Below are 16,230 nucleotides of genomic sequence, written 5' to 3'. Positions count from 1 at the left end.
ATACAGAGTTGAGGCAGAAATATGGAGGAACTTTTACTTATTGTTTTATATAATTTTTAATGGTTTATTTTTCTTAAAATGAGCATGTGTTATTTTTATTATTCTCAAAAAGCAATAGAATCTTCCATTTTGAGATTAAAAACAAGTAAAGACATTGTTTAAAATAAAACAGCCTGGGTTTATTATAAAGTTAGGCTGTTGCAAATGAGAATATTACTATTTGTGGAACAGTAACCTAGCACAGACATCAGATAAATTGGATGCGATCCCTGACCTCAAGAAACATAGCCTGTTGTAGGGACAAACACATCACCAACTATAATACAATGTCATCAGCAGAGAAATAGCTGTATGGACTGTGCACTGAAACACTGAGAAGCTGTGGCAATGCTATGAAATGTGGAAAGAGATGTTAGAAATAGTCCAGATTTTAATACTTAAAATGTAGGATATGATTTTTAAAATTATCTTTGTGACTAGGTATTGACAGCCATCAACAAGATGATTTACAAGGAAATGGACTTGCCCCATTAAGTAATGGGAAATGTTTTGAAAATAAATGTCTTTTATTGAGCCTTAAAAAAATAATAAAATCCTGTCATTTGCAACAACATGGATGAACCTGGAGGATGTTGTGTTGAGTGAAACAAGCCAGACACAGAAAGACAATTACCACATAATCTCACATATACAATCTAACAAAGTTGATCTCACAAAAGTAGAGAGCAGAATGGTGCTCACAGCTGTAATCCGTAGGCCAAGGAGGCGGGATCCATTGAGCCCAGAAGTTCTAGACCAGCCTGGGCAACATGCGGAAACCACTCCCTTACCCTCGAGGCGGGCAGATCACTTCAGGTCAGGAGTTGGAGACCAGCCTGGCCAACATGGTGAAACCCCGTCTTTACTAAAAATACAAAAATTAGCCAGGTGTGGTGGCCCATGCCTGTAATCCCAGCTACTCAGGAGGCTGGCTGAGGCAGGCGGACAGGATCGCTTGAGCCTGGAAGACCGCTGTGTTGGCACCAGTACACTCCAGTCTGGGTGACAGAGCTAGACCCTGTCTCAAAAAACAAAACAAAACAAAAGTTGCCTGAAGCCATGGGGCCACCATTTAGGTAGGAAGTTGTTGGGGGCAGGGATTTCCGCTGGAGCAGCCCAGGTCCAGAACCCTTTCTTTTAACCATGAGGCTGCTTCTTGAAGTCATACTGCCTCTTTTTCAGAAAGATTAGTAAAAGTTGTCCCAGTGGTCTTGTTTTTAAATCTCTCAACTCACAGATTTTATTTGTTAGCATAATTTATCATATCAGCTCTTCCTCGCTTAAAGTTAAGTTCCAAATATTATTAAGTTATAAAGTTAAGTTCCAGTATTCCAAATCTGCTATGCTTCATTTAAGATGAATTTAGGAACTTTTAGGTTTTCTTTCTCTTTTTTGTTGGTAGGAAAAGCTAATTTATAACCTCACAAATAATTTTCCCTTGGGGTTCAACAGAGCGGTACATTTCGTATCCAACCATGCACCTGAAGTCAAGACGTTAAAACGTTAAATCTGCTTTTGGTGGAAAACCCAGAAAAGCCCAAGGGAAAGCGTATTTTCAGGGAAAGCTGCGATTAAATGTATCCGGATCGTCTCGGACACAGATAAGTAGACAATCACTGTTTTCTTAAGTGAATTATTGTACCCTCTGGAAGCACATTATATTATTTGAGTGGAAAGAGAACTGACAGAGGTGGAAAGCTGTTTTGGAAAAAATTGAAACGTGTAGATAACGTCTTTTCTCTTCATGTTTTGATTGCGCTGTGTTGACGGACTGTGTGGGGTTTAATAATTAGGGAAAAACTCTCCTTCACCCCATCCAATCCCCGATAACAATTTGGGGATTTTAAAAATCGCCTTTCCGTATCTTCCTCTCTTCTCTCCACTATTACGCTTTCCTTTAGATTTTCCAAGATCCTCGAGACTTGTAGTAAACTACCTTCCTACACATTCGTAGGTATCTTGCAGTTCCCTAACCAGTGATTTTGTTTTATTTTATTTATTTATTTATTTTTTAATGAAAGGAAAATGCCTTGGAGATCGCACATTTCGAAAGTGCGTTTTCGTTTTCTCTCCCAGGCGGGTTATGGCCCTATCGGGCCGCCGTAGCCGGTCCGCGCGTGCCCAGTCTTGGCGAGGAGTCGCGGTAGGTCGGCGGGACTTCCGTGTTGGCGGGATTCTGAACGCTGCCATGGCTCAGACCGTGCAGAATGTTACATTGTCGCTCACTCTGCCCATCACGTGCCACATTTGCTTGGGGAAGGTAATGGGTGATTGTGGGCACAGCTACAAAACGGGGTTGGATATGAAGTCGCTTGCCGGGCCGAGGGCGGTCTCGTGCGGGGGGCGGGGAAGGGGCGTGAGGCGCCGAGATGGGAGAAAACGCTCACCCGCGTTCTTGATGGGAGGCCGCGTCCTGGGAGACTGGGGCAGCGCACCGTGATTAATGGTTTCATCTGGGCGCCTTTCGGAGGAGGGTGACAGCGACCCGTGGTCTGCCAGGAGGACGGCGAGACTGCCCTGCCACCGCCCGCGGCCTCACACCGGCCTCGCAAGAGGCCCCATCAGAAACACATCGCAGCGATGTTTAACTTCCCTGTGCAGGCTCGTGTGGCGTGTAGTGAAACCTATTAAAACACATTTCCTGGGAGCCTCACCTCGGGTTCCTTAGTCTTCTGTGTAACTAGTGTTCATCTTCTGGGGCCTACGGTGCTGTGTATTGAGTCTTTTCCATTTCTAAGACCTTTTGCCTTTTCTTACCCTGGCCTTGAGGATGACCTTTGCTCCGAATTCCTAATTTGAAAAGTAAATAGTAAGTGCCAGTGGAGGGTATTAGAATAAGAGGTGTGGCCTTTAACTCCAAGAATGGGTCAGTCAGGAGATAGAATACTCTCTTTGTGATGCAAGAGGTGCCTCCTGTGTTTGTGAAACAAGGTAGGGAAAGTGGTTCTGACTTAGAAACGGAGCTTTGAATATTCTAATGCATCCCTCTCTTCTTTAATTTCCATTTGCGCCTCACTTTCGGTGTTTTAAAGAGCATTTCTTTACCGAATAGATCAAGAAGGGGAAAGATACAACCACCAATTTTTTCCCACCCTGAATTATTTTTACGTCTGTAGTGTGTCTGGGTGTGTGTTTACCCGCCAGCGCAGACTGAAACTACAGCCGTAGACTTAGATTTGAGAAATACAAACTTCTAGAGCAAGCATTTGAGTGCCGGCCAGTACGATCTGCCTGGGGTGATTCAAGCTCTGTGTGAATTTACTGGGTTCAAAAAGTAGAAGTAAGTCAGCATCGGAAGCAACTGATAATTCTTGATAGCAGTCAGAATGAAATGCCAGTGAAATAGCAAATGTGCTGGGAGATTATGTGTTGGGGATGGCTTGATCAGTTTGACTGAAGAGATCAAGGATGGCCTCCTCGAGGGTGGTGTTTGAGCTGGCATTTGCTACTGCTTACTGCCTGCATGCATGGCTAGGGGGAAGGAAGAAGCGATGTTTCTATTTGCCGCAGTCTGCATTTGGCTCCTGACATAAAGTCCCTGGAAATGGGTGTTAAATTCTGAGTTAATTTCCTCCAACACTAGCTTTAAAGGCTGATAAAAATATGCTTGGGAAGTAATTTTTTACACGTTATACCTAGTTTCCGTTGGTTATAGGCTGTCTTTTGCAGTTGTGTTGACAGTGTTCTGTGTGATTTACCAAACCTATACTTTCTGTATTTAATGAGAGTGATGCATCGTAGAATATAGTGAGTGATTTGCAGACTACAGAGTGCTTTTGTATGCCTGTATTATTTTGTTTACTCTTCACACCAGTGCTTTAAGATAGGGCTGTTTTTCCATTTTTAAAATAAGAATACTAAAGCTTAGAGTCTTTGTGGTTGAACTTCTATACTATCATTTATGTCTTCGGAATACTAAGGCTTTGAGTCTTCGCAGTTGAACCTCTATCATTATCATCATTTGTCTTCAGATTACTTTGTAAAACACTCACCTAAGCTCATCCATGACAGCAGGCACTTTTAGTGTTTTTTTTTTTTTTTTTTTTTCTGTATTGGTTAACTTTATTATAAAATGAAAATCAGATAATAAAAATAAAAAGATTAAGACTTTTTAGGCCGGGCGCGGCGACTCACAGCTGTAATCCCAGCACTTTGGGAGGCCGAGGCAGGCGGATCGCCTGAGGTCAGGAGTTTGAGACTAGCTTGGCCAATATGGTGAAACCCCATTGCTACTAAAAATACAAAATTTGCCAGGTGTGGTGGCAGGCTCCTGTAATCCCAGTTGAGGCAGGAGAATCCCTTGAACCTGGGAGGCTGAGGTTGCAGTGAGCCGAGATCGCGCCATTACGATCTGGGAGAGAAGAGAAGAGTGAGACTTTGTCTCAAAAAAAAAAAAAAAAAAAAAGTTTAAGGATTTTTAAACTGGCTTCCCCACCCGCCCCCCCAGCAGATACCACCATGGAAGCAGAAATTTCGGTGAGGTGACTAAGGGCCTGAGTTCTACATTCAGACTAGCCGGGTTCTAATCTTACCAGTCATACAACCTTTTACAAGTTACTTAACTTTTTAAATTTTTCTGAGATGGAGTTTCGCTGTTGTTGCCCGGGCTGGAGTGCAATGGCGCCATCTCTGCTCACCGCAACCTCCGCCTCCCGGGTTCAAGCAATTCTCTTGCCTCAGCCTCCCGAATAGCTGGGATTACACGCATGCGCCACCACGCCCGACTAATTTTGTATTTTTGGTAGAGACGGGGTTTCTCCATGTTGATCAGGCTGGTCTTGAACTCCCGACCTCAGGTGATCTGCCCGCCTCGGCCTCCCAAAGTGCTGGGATTACAGACGTGAGCCACTGCGCCCGGCTGAAGTTACTTAACTCTTTTGAGCCTGTTTCCTTATCTGTAACAGTAGAAATACGGTAATAACACGAATTCCCTATCCTTTCAGTTTTCAGAAGATTAAACAAAGCATGTGCAAAGTTTAGCATAAAGTCTGGCACGTAATATTTAATAACTGTTAGCTTTTGCTGTAGCCATTGAGGCCAGCCCTCAAACTGAGGAAACCAGCCTTTTCCAGTAATTGTTCTTCCCAGTTGCTTTATGAAGCTGGAACACTTCTAAATGAAGATTTGCATTCCCAACCAAATGAGACCTGCTTGTTCTGGAAATTGCCACAGTACATCCAGAATTTTCAACTGATTCCATGACTGTTGCCTTTTGTATAGTGAAAGCAAATTCAATATGATTGTGCTGCTCACCCTTCTACACATATTATACTGTGAGATATTAAAAATGGCGTGTCCTCAGGTTCACTTCTGCTTCCCTAACATAGAACATCTCTGGCCACTTCTGAGAATGGTCCTAAGGTCCTTCCTGCCTAGCTCTTTTTTAAAGATATTTGTTCTTGTGCCATTGTCACCATATGTCCCCAGATCTCACAGTCACCATCTTCTCTTTTGATTATTTGATTATTCCACTTTGTGATGGAGGGTCACAAAGTGGATACCATGAAGGGGGAGAGGTGAGGGCAGGCATTAAATCTGAAGAGATAGATGCCAGTGGGGATGGAGAGGAAGGAGAGTGAGCCTAAGTATTCACCTGTTAATGCTTTGCCTTTGCACTTAAAATTGGAAAATTCAGATCTCTGTCTCTACTTCAGTCTTAAAGGTGAATTTTCTCTACCCAGTGTTTTTAGTTACTTTGTAAATGTTGTAAGTAAGAGCTGTATGTGGCCTGAAGAAGTTAGGTACCATCCTATGGGATGATTTTTGTATAGCATATTTTCTTGCCTATTCTTCCTTTTTTTTTTTTTTTTTAAACTTTTTAGACTGGTGGGCCAGCCAGCAGAAATGTAGTAATGATCCATCCCAGGGTATCTGTTAAGTGACGTTTTGATAGTGCCACCAGGCTGTTACAAACCAGTTTACCTCTAGATAATTCCGGGCTTTATCTTTTCAATTGAGACTCAAACTGTGAAACCAAATTATGGCATGTAATACTTTCTATTAGCTATGCATGCATTTTGCCATGAGTGAAAGCCAAATGTGGCCCGCAGTTGGTTTTAAGAAAGGGTGAAGGAGATTCTCAAGAGAAGTGCAAAGTAACTAATGCTTTTTCAACATAAATGTATCATATTCAGTTATTTCTCATTTGACTATGAATCCAATTTTGGGCCCTACACTTTAAGATAAACAACCAGAGTATTTTGAAAGCATTTGGAAGAGAATGAAATTGGGGTTGAAATGTAGGTGGACTGGAATAGTGCTGTAATGAATGGATATGATAGAGAATCTTTAAATAATTAAAATATTTTTCATTTGGAAGGGACTCAGGCCTTGTGTGGCTCCATAAAATAATGACTTCTACTTAATGTTAAGGTCAAGCTTTCTGGCTGAAATAACCAGAAATGAAATCAGCTTCCTTATAATGCAGGAGTTCCTGTGTCTTGGAGTATCCTCTAATAGACTGTTTCCCATAAGGAATGCTATCAAAAGAATCCCTTCTTTCGGGGATGCCTCTCTGCTTCTCACCCATATTGTTTATGTAAAATATTGAAAAGATAGGGCTAGGGACAAAGCCTTATGCAACTTAGAGTCCTCACTCCAGTATGACAAAATTCATTAATCACTGTTCACTTGGAGCTGTTGATTGACCAGCAAGTCATCCCCATCAGTACATGGAGCCCATGTTTGAGTCCTGATTGCCTGTCAGTTCCCAAGAGTTAATTTAAGAACCAGCCTTGTACATAATTGTCATAAGTAATTTGCTCTGGAAAAAAGCCATAAGGACTGCAAGTTCTACATTTTTCTTTTTTCCAGTTTAAAATAAGTTTGAAGGATTTAGTCACTTTCAGAAAAGTCTAACAATATTGTATTTTTATGTAGTGTATAATAATTCAAAAATCATAGATGTATCCTAGTAATTTTCAGGGTTGGTATGTAATAGCTGACATACTTACTTGACAAATACAATTCCAGTTTATCCTAAAACATTTCTGGTAGGGATGAAGGTAGGAGAGAAGAGATGTATCATCTCTCCTGTTACCTGGACAGGAATGGGGAACCAGTACTATGGGCATTAAGTGACTTATTTCACACAGGTTTTTTTTTTTTTTTTTTTTCTTCCTTAAATTATAGGACCTAAATTTTGCCCCAGAGCCAGGGATGTCTTAAAACGTAACCAAGAGCTATGCAGGAATTCTACTTTGAAAAGTTTCCAAATTCCTAATGTTGAAGTAGTGGTGCCCCATCATAGTCATTTTTACACCGAAGACTAATCCTTTTCATTGTCTTTCCAGGTCTTCACTAGAGAAACCCATAAAGTTTTGACAAGGTGCTAGAAAGAATAGTATTCGTTCCAGAAGCAGAGTAGGCTCTTGTCTCTAGTGAGGGGAGGATGCCAGAAGGGCAGGGGGGTTGATTTTATAATAGATATAATTGCAAGACCAGTTGGTAAAGTTCATCAATACCCTCTTCACTCCCATCACCTCCATCAGTGTCCAGGATCTCACTTCCTTCAGGCACATCGTCTTGTATTTATTATTCCCAGATTATTGTTCACTAACCCTGCTCCAAGGACGAAATAACTGTTTCTTAGTTGAAAGAACACGTGATTTTGCAGTTGAATCACATTGAGTACAAATGCTAGCTCTACCATTTATAACCCATATCATTATTTCTTAGAGTCTCAGTTTCCACAACTGAAAATAGATTTGATACTAACAGCCCCACTAGCTTATTAGTAAGATTCCTGTGAATATCCCATACTAGTGGTTCTCAACTAGGTGGAGGTAGATTTTGTCCCCTAGGGACATGGGGCAGTGTGTGGAGGCATCTCTCGTTGTTTTCAAGGGGCTGCTGCTCGCATCTGGTGGGTAAAGCCCAGGGATGCTGCTAGACAAACATCCTGTAATATGCAGGAAACCCCCTAAAACAAAAATTTCTTCAGTCCAAAATGTTAGTAATGCCAAAGTTGAGAAATGCTGTTTGAAGCCAATGTGTAACTCCTGGTGGGTGAGTCTAGGATGATACGGATATTAATGAACAACAGCCTTGGGCATGTCTCTGCCCAAGTATACTTGCTTTTTTTAAGAAAGGGGATTTGGTGGTAGATTGGAGTCTCTTAAGACGGGAACATCCTTAAAAGAAATGAAATATCAGAGTAGAGTAACAGATTGTAAGGTTAATATATCTGCGCCAAGGACTGCCCCCTCAGGCCCATTCCAGTAAGAAGGGCCCATCCTTTTCACCTGGGGGATATACCCTAGGGCAGGAGTCGCCAGTCTCAGTCCGGCTACTGGTCAGTCAGTGGCCTATCAGGAACCAGGACTGCACAGCAGAAGGTGAGCAGGGAGTGAGGTAGCATTACCACCTGAGCTCCGCCTCCTATCAGATCAGAGGCAGCGTTAGATTCTCCTAGGAGCACGAACCCGAATGCAAACTGTGCATGCAAGGGATCTAGATTGTGTGCTCCTTATGAGATTCTAATGCCTGATGTTCTGAGGTGGAACCCTCCAGTCTGTGGAAAAATTGTCTTCCACGAAACCAGTCCCTAGTGCCAAAAAGGTTGGGACCACTCCCTAGGATACCACTTTAATGTGCTTACTCCAGATGAGTTTGGAATTGTATGTTACTTACCATTGCCATTTTTTGGTCTTGTATTTTTATTTCATGAGTTCTGTTTTATTGCAACAGGTCTCATTGGAAAGTAAATCGGATAGAAAGTCTAATAATGTGACAAATGATGACTTTTTTTTTGTCTTGGAAAGATCTTATTAAAGAAAATCATGTGTGTGTTTTGTTCTGCCCAGAGCAGGATCTGGGTAGAAGAGGATGGGTGCTAGATTCTTTGTGTTTTGCTACCACAGATTACAGTCAAATATATAACAAGTAACTTGTTTTAGTAGTTATTTAGAAATTTCTATTCTCCTAAGATAAATTCATTGATTCCGTTGTCTAGAAATCTTCATCTGATAAATACTCATTCCAGTATTCATTTCCAAAGAAATGAATTAACTGTTTCAGAAATCCTCCAACACAAAGGTGGTGATAATACCAGGTATCCAACAGTGCAGAAAATTTTCCTGTGGGTGACATTGTTAATGGCTCTTAGTAGACAGAGCCAAGCAGTCTGCCTGTGGTGGTGGTTCCGTATCATTTTGGCATATTAAATGCGGAGGTTAAACTTTTGCTTTTTCACAGTTTGATAGTGGCTGTTGACCTTTTGCTGCTTGAAACACTTTTAGGATTATTATCTCAGCCTTTCATTATACTACATCAAAATTCACTTTTATTAATCTTACAGTTATTGTTAAAGATGAGAAAGACACTCACCCAGGTCAGTGAGCCTGAAATCTATTAAGGAAGACAGGATGTAAACAGTTTTTAAGTACAGCACAATGCAGAAAGAGGTGAACATTAAATAAATGAACAGAGTGCCCTATCAAAGACTTGGTTAATTCTGAAAAAGATTAGTGAAGGCTTGCAGAGGAGGTAGCATTTTATTTGCATCTTAAAAGGAGGGAAGGATTTTTTTTTTTTTTTTTTTTTTTTTTTTTTTTTTTGGTTACTGTCTAGGGAGGAGGGAGAAACCTCCTCCTAGGGAGGAGGATACATCAAGCTGAGAAATGGGAGCTCCATAAATAGGGAACCCATAAACAGGGAGCCCCCAATGTTCATATTCTTATTGGTGAACATAAGTAGACCTGTGAAGTTGAAGTGTGCGTTGTGTCAAATATTGAAATGGTAGATCAAAGGAAATGGCTGTTTAAGAATTAGATTATGTTCTTTGAAGGCTATACCTTGAACTATGAGCAGGAAAAGAATCATTACTGTTTTGCAGGAGAGGAGTGAAATCTGCTTATTCATATTTTAGGAAGGTAGCTCTGGCGTCATTGTGAAAGGTGTGCTGAAATGAACATTTGTAAGCTTGGGAGGTGGTCATTGCCGTAGATCAAAGGTAAAAGAATGAGAACCTTAAATTCACTTACCATTGCCATTTTTTGGTCTTGTATTTTTATTTGATGCAAAGGAAAGGATAGATGAGAGGTGAAAGAACATTTGGAGGTAGATTTGTCATGTTTTGACTATTCTGAGATGTACATGTTTTTTTTCAAATTATAACATCTCTGGAATCTGGTTATATCTTAACAATTGTAATTGACAGTTTTTCATTCTTAGTGACACATAAAATATTGGTGAATCTTCATATCTGTGACTTCTTAGACTTAATGTATAATACCAGCATCTGGTGACAGTTTGGATGGTGAGGATAAGTAGAAAGAGTGATTCAGACATAGCTCTGTTGTAGCTCAAGTGGAGAAGTAGTGATCTCATTAACTTAGATGGGAGGATGTGCAGGAAGAGGAGCAAGTGTGTGTGGAGGCCAAGTTTGATTTTGGACATGTTATGGTTGAGGCAGCTGCAGTATCCTTATATGTAGTTGGCTCCTAGGCACTTGGATATAGTAATATTATTACCTTTTTTTTTTTTTGAGGGATTGCTTTGTGGAAGTGTCCGTGCTGACATCCATTGTATTATCTTAAACCTGAATGAAAAGGTTGCTAGGTTAAGCCACAGTTTTCAGAGGCAGAAGCTGATGCCCACAGTAGCTAACGGGCTTACCCAAGGTCAGATTGCTCAATAAATGGCAGAACTGGAGTTGGCCCCAGGTTTGTCTGTCAGAGCCTAAGCTCTGCCACTTACTGAGGTCCAGTTACAGAGGGAGACTTGGGAGTTGTCAGCATAGGATAGATGTTAATGCCATGTGACACATGAGATTGAGAGTGAAAATAGAACATATCAGATAAGATGGCCCAGGACAAAACGTTAGCGAAAGCAGTTATACCACCTTTAGTATCTTAACTATAAGCATCACACTCTCCGATCCTGTTTCCATCATACTTGCTCTCCACCATTACTTTAACCTTATCGAGACATTTTTGTTGACCCTATCACTTTTTCACTGTCATCATTACCACTTACGTGTTTCCCTTATTATTTGTGGTCATTTGTTACCCTCAGTCCCTGTCTCTTCCTCCTTGGCAAAAACCCCAACTCTGGATAAACCAAACTACTCATCTACTTCCTGCCTGAATCTCCACAGCTAAATATTGATAAGAAAAATACACACCTACATTAATTAATCTTACCTTGCATTAGAAACCACAGACCTGGAAAAGGAACTCAACAATGTATAGCAATCTGCTACATATCCCTAGTAAATTTGCTTTCTCACTTTTCAAAATTACTGCTTTATTCTCCTGTTTCCTCAGATCTGTAACCCACCTCCCTTCTCGTTTTCACCTAATAACCTCACCCCATATTTAATGACAAAAGATAAGCAGCTGAAATAGTTGGAACATGAATTTCCTCATTGTACCATCCACAGATCTTCCAACCCCTTTGTATTTGTTCACACACCCTTGCTTTCCCTTCTGTTGCAAAAGAAGACAAACCCTCACTCTTGTATAAGCCAAAATCTCCTTTTGTGCTTTGAATCCCTTTCCCCTCTTGACTTGTTAGGGACTTTGCTGCCTATCGCTGTAATACCCCCATCACTCTTCCTCCATCACTAATATCCTCTCTTTATCATTCCCATTGGCATTCCTAACTGTGGTCTCATTTTTATGCTCTCTCCTTTACAGCAAAACATGAAAGAATTGTCTGTATTTTCTGACTTCACTTCTTCATCTTTCATTGTCTCTCAACCTCCAGTCAGATTTCCATCCCCAACATTCACTGAAACAGTGCTTGTCGGTAGCTGATCACAGTGACTTCCAAGCAGTTAAATCCCATAGTCACATCTCAGTGCACATCAGACTCAATCTCTCATCAATATTTTACTTATCTGGCCGCTGCCTCTCTCTTGAAAAACTTCCTTGCCTGGACTTCTGTGATATCATATTCTCCTTTCCTACATCACAGGACCCCTCCTTGTCAGTTTCCTCTGCTGGTTGCTCTTCCTCTTCCTTTGCTTGCTGGAATGCCTTCTTTTCACCAGCTGTTTTGTCGGTTCATGGGATCTCCTCTAGTCCTATGGCTTTATATACCCATATCTTTTATGCCAGTGACTGAAAACCTGCTGTACTGAACTTGTCCACCTAAAAATGGCCTTAGCATCACAAATTTAGCATAGCTAAAACAGAATTCTTGATTTTTACCTTGTGTGAAATCTGCTTTTCTTGTCTTTGCCACTTCAGTATATGATAACAGCAACTACTGAGTTGCTCACAACCACTTCGTAGATTGGGGAGATAATATTTAACCTTTGTTGTGGGAGCAAATACATGAAAAATACTGATTGCCTTTTTTTTTTTTTTTTTTTTTTTTTTTTTTGAGATGGTGTTTTGCTCTTGTTGCCCAGGCTGGGGTGCAATGGCGCGATCTCGACTCACTGCAACCTCTGCCTACTGGGTTCAAGTGATTCTCCTGCCCCAGGTACTCCCAAGTAGCTGGAATTACAGGCACGCACCACCACAACCCACTAATTTTGTATTTCTAGTAGAGATGGGGTTTCTCCATGTTAGCCAATCTGGTCTCAAACTCCCGACCTAAGGTGATCCACCCACCTCGGCCTCCCAAAGTGCTGGGATTACAGGAGTGAGCCACTGTGCCTGGCCTACTGATTGCTTTTAAATGTGTGTGTGTGTGTGTGTGTGTGTGTGTGTGTGTGTGTGTTTAATGGAAAGGGAGGCAGAGCATCTTGAATCCTCTCATATAATGTGCACACTTTTATGTCTTGAGCATTGGCTTTTATCCATTTTCAGATGAATTCATAACTTACAAAAAATAACTTACTACTATAAAAGTAGATACCAGTAGATAACTTCCTTTTTTACCTGAGCTTCCTAATTTGGGGCATATAGTACTTCTAGGAATATTGCAGGGATATGGGGTGTGTGTGTGTGTGTGTGTGTGTGTGTGTGTGTGTGTGTGTGTGTGTGTGTGTTTGGGGGAAGTTACAGAATAGATAAGGCAGTAATTTCTTGGTTTGGGATTTTTGTGTTAGCAATATCTTCTTGGTTTGGGATTTTTGTGTTCTTAAAAGATTTCATGACATAAAGATGAAATTAAAACATATATAAATATATTATGGTCTGGACTTGCAAATCACATGAATTTTTAAGAAAAAAAAATAGAGCCTGCAAATAAAGTTCAGGTTTGTCTGCCATTTGAGACTCTGACCAGGAATGCTTTATAGATAAGCGTTCACTCCTGGCTGCTGGTAGGACCACTTTGAAAGAAGACTTTGAAACACTACGGTTCATGATTTTCTTTTTTTTTTCTTTTTAATGAATCTTGTCAAACCAGTTGAAATGAATGATTAGAATTAAGTTTCTCCAAGAAGAAGTTTAAATCAATTCCAAATTATCTTTTAGTTTTCTTGGGTTAGTGTTCATAATCAAGGGAGAACCAGAATGTTCAGAAAGCCGGCCTGAGACCAGAGAACTCTTTGTAATGAGACTCAAATGATTACCTGCCCGTCATGAATAGCCATGCATCTATTATTTCTTTGAGAGTGGGGGCCCCTTTCAAATTAACGAATACTCAGTAGTATCCTTTTAAGTCAGACATAGAACAGCACAAGCATTTTCTCCAAGAAAAGTGGTTTGTGTTGGTTCTGCGTCTTCATTCTCCCTCTACTTATTCTGCTTTCCCTTGACCTTCTAGTCTTCCAGTTCCTAGTGTAGAAGGGTTCTACACTGTAATTACTGTTAGAATAGGGAATTAGAAAATGGCTATGAAATGTTCTGAGTCCCAGCGTGAAGATAACATGTAAATCAAGTGAAAGACTATATTTTTCTGTGCTGTTTTTGTTTGTATTGTTAAATTTGTGCTATTTGAAAAAATATTAAATCATTATTTCCTTCTGACAACTTTCTCAACTAGTTGAATGTTAATACTATCTTAATAGCAGTTAATCATTCAACAAACCTTTGTTGAGTACCTGCTAAGTACCAAGCTATCTTCTAGGCACTAAAGGTTTCGTTATGAATGAGAGTAAAGAAGTTCTTGCTCTCATGGAGTTTCATTCTGATAAGGGAGATAGACAATAAATATGTAAACACACATATAGTACCAGATAATATTAATGCTGTGGAGAAAACCAAAACAAAGTCTCTTTTCTTTTTTTCCTCCTGATAAAACTACTACAAACAGTCAAAACACCCAGTTAACCCTGAGCAAGCTACCTAATTTCTTCATGGCTTTGTTTTCTTATTTGTAAAGCACATTTATGCTGTTTACCTCACCAAGTTGTGGTATTTTTAAAAAGAGAGATGGAAAAGGGTTGGGGCGGTAAAAGATGCATGTGAAAGCCCTTTGTAAAATATGACTGTAGGCCAGGTTTGGTGGCTTACGCCTGTAATCCCAGCACTTTGGGAGGCCAAGGCAGGCTGATCACCTGAGGTCAAGAGTTTGAGACCAACCTGATCAATATGGTGAAACGCCATCTCTACTAAAAATACAAAAGTGAGCTGGTGTGGTGGCGGGCACCTGTAGTCCCAGCTACTCAGGAGGCTGAGACAGGAGAATTGCTTGACCCAGGAGGCAGAGGTTGCAGTGAGCCTAGATGGTGCCACTGTACTCCAGCGTGGGTGAAAGAGCGAGACTCCGTCTCAAAAAAAAAAAAAAGGAGGGGGTGCTGTAAATGTAAGGTATTATTATTTGTGCTTGTTTAAATGGAGTCTGGAGTCAAAGATTTGTATATTTGGTGTATCTCAGTAATTCTGTCTGCATTGTTTGCTGTTTAGATTATAAACTACTAGAGAGTGGAACTCATGCCTTTTGGGTTGTTTTAGCTTTCATTACTGTTTGGGTTTAGGGAATTTCTAGTAAAATATCAATACTTAATAGTTGCTGTTACTCTGTAACACAGTGGAATGAATTGAGAAAAGGATTCAGGCATCAGATGGATGATTGTGCTAAATTATATTTTCAAAAACCTAATCCTGTGGTTCCATAATGTTAAAATAGAAGAGTTTGAGCAAAATTGTCCCAGCCTTAGTGGAACAAAAAGCATTTTCTTTTTGGCATGAATTCTGTGGTTTAGGTACAAAATAAAGCATTTTATGTCAAAAACTTCAGTCTCCATGATCCAGTATCTCAGCTAGTATCTCTCTCAAACATGTGTAAAAAGAAAAGTGCCAAAAGAAGCAGTGTTTTTAAAAGCCCTAGATATATCCCTTCTTAAACACCTACTCTGCTATAATCTAGAGAAGCCGTTTGCTCTAAACGAACCCATTTGGTCTTCTAATTATGACTGTTGTCCTGTACTAAAAGTGATGTTTTTTTTTTTCCAAAGGTACGTCAGCCTGTCATATGTATCAACAACCATGTATTTTGTTCGATTTGTATTGATTTGTGGTTGAAGAATAATAGCCAGTGTCCAGCTTGCAGAGTCCCCATCACTCCTGAAAATCCTTGCAAAGAAATTATAGGTAAGGGACTGTTTTATATACACATAGGAATAGGTTTGAAACAATCTCCAAATAATATATATTTTGGGAAGATTGAAACAGACTATTTTCAGTGATGCTATTTGGCCAACATAATACTGAGTGGATGAGTAATTTGTGTAATGTGTATGTGGAGCAACTAGAGCACAAGGCACTGAGAGGTGCTAAGAGGAATAACCCTGAGACCCTCACGGAGCTTACATTTTCATAGCAACTGAACCAAAAGAAAAGCAGCAAGTGCTAAGGGCCTCCCAAAAAAGCCCAGAGAGTTCAGGCAAGAAACTTCAGCTAAGAACATTGAGAAGGGCTTCATAAGGTAGGTGGCCTTTAAGCTGGACATTTAAATTTAAGGATGGATAACATTTCAACTGGTGGAAATTAAGGAGGGCATTTCCTGCAGGGAGAATAGCACGTACTAAAGTTTAGACACAGGAAAACACAGAGCATGTTTTTAGAAATGATCAGTAGTCTACTTTGGGTTCGACTACTGAAATAAGACAGAAGGTAAATTGAGACTTTAGTGTAGAGAACCTTGAATGACAGCTAAATCAGGGACTTGCTGAAGGACTGAGAAGAAGGGTGAATCCGGCATGATGGTTTTGAGCATGATGGTATGATCCAAAATGTGCTTTACGAACATTACTCATGTGGTAATACATAGGTTGGACTATAGGAGTAGACAGGATGTGAGTAGGTCTGGTAGGCGGCTTTTGCCTAGGTGATAGAATATGTAAGTGGA

At 40.4% G+C, this 16,230-nt stretch overlaps 1 protein-coding gene across 2 annotated transcripts in view; it reads left to right on the top strand.

The window, feature by feature from the left end:
• Window positions 1–2,162: 2,162 nt before the first annotated feature.
• OBI1 (ORC ubiquitin ligase 1) overlaps window positions 2,163–16,230 on the top strand; it is a 43,119-nt gene continuing 29,051 nt past the window's right edge. The window contains exons 1-2 of one of the 2 annotated variants that reach the window (XM_010361824.2): window positions 2,163–2,299; window positions 15,338–15,473. In XM_010361824.2, the coding sequence (XP_010360126.1) occupies window positions 2,228–2,299; window positions 15,338–15,473 (208 nt within the window). In that variant the 5' untranslated portion in view covers window positions 2,163–2,227. The remainder of the gene's footprint in view (window positions 2,300–15,337; window positions 15,474–16,230) is intronic. The other variant, XM_030922109.1, reaches the window with a different exon arrangement.

Source organism: Rhinopithecus roxellana, chromosome 18 (genome assembly GCF_007565055.1).
Source record: "Rhinopithecus roxellana isolate Shanxi Qingling chromosome 18, ASM756505v1, whole genome shotgun sequence".
In the NCBI taxonomy this organism is placed as follows: Eukaryota; Metazoa; Chordata; class Mammalia; order Primates; family Cercopithecidae; genus Rhinopithecus; species Rhinopithecus roxellana.
Note: the sequence above shows the minus strand (reverse complement) of the source record. Positions and strands in the feature narration are given on the sequence as shown.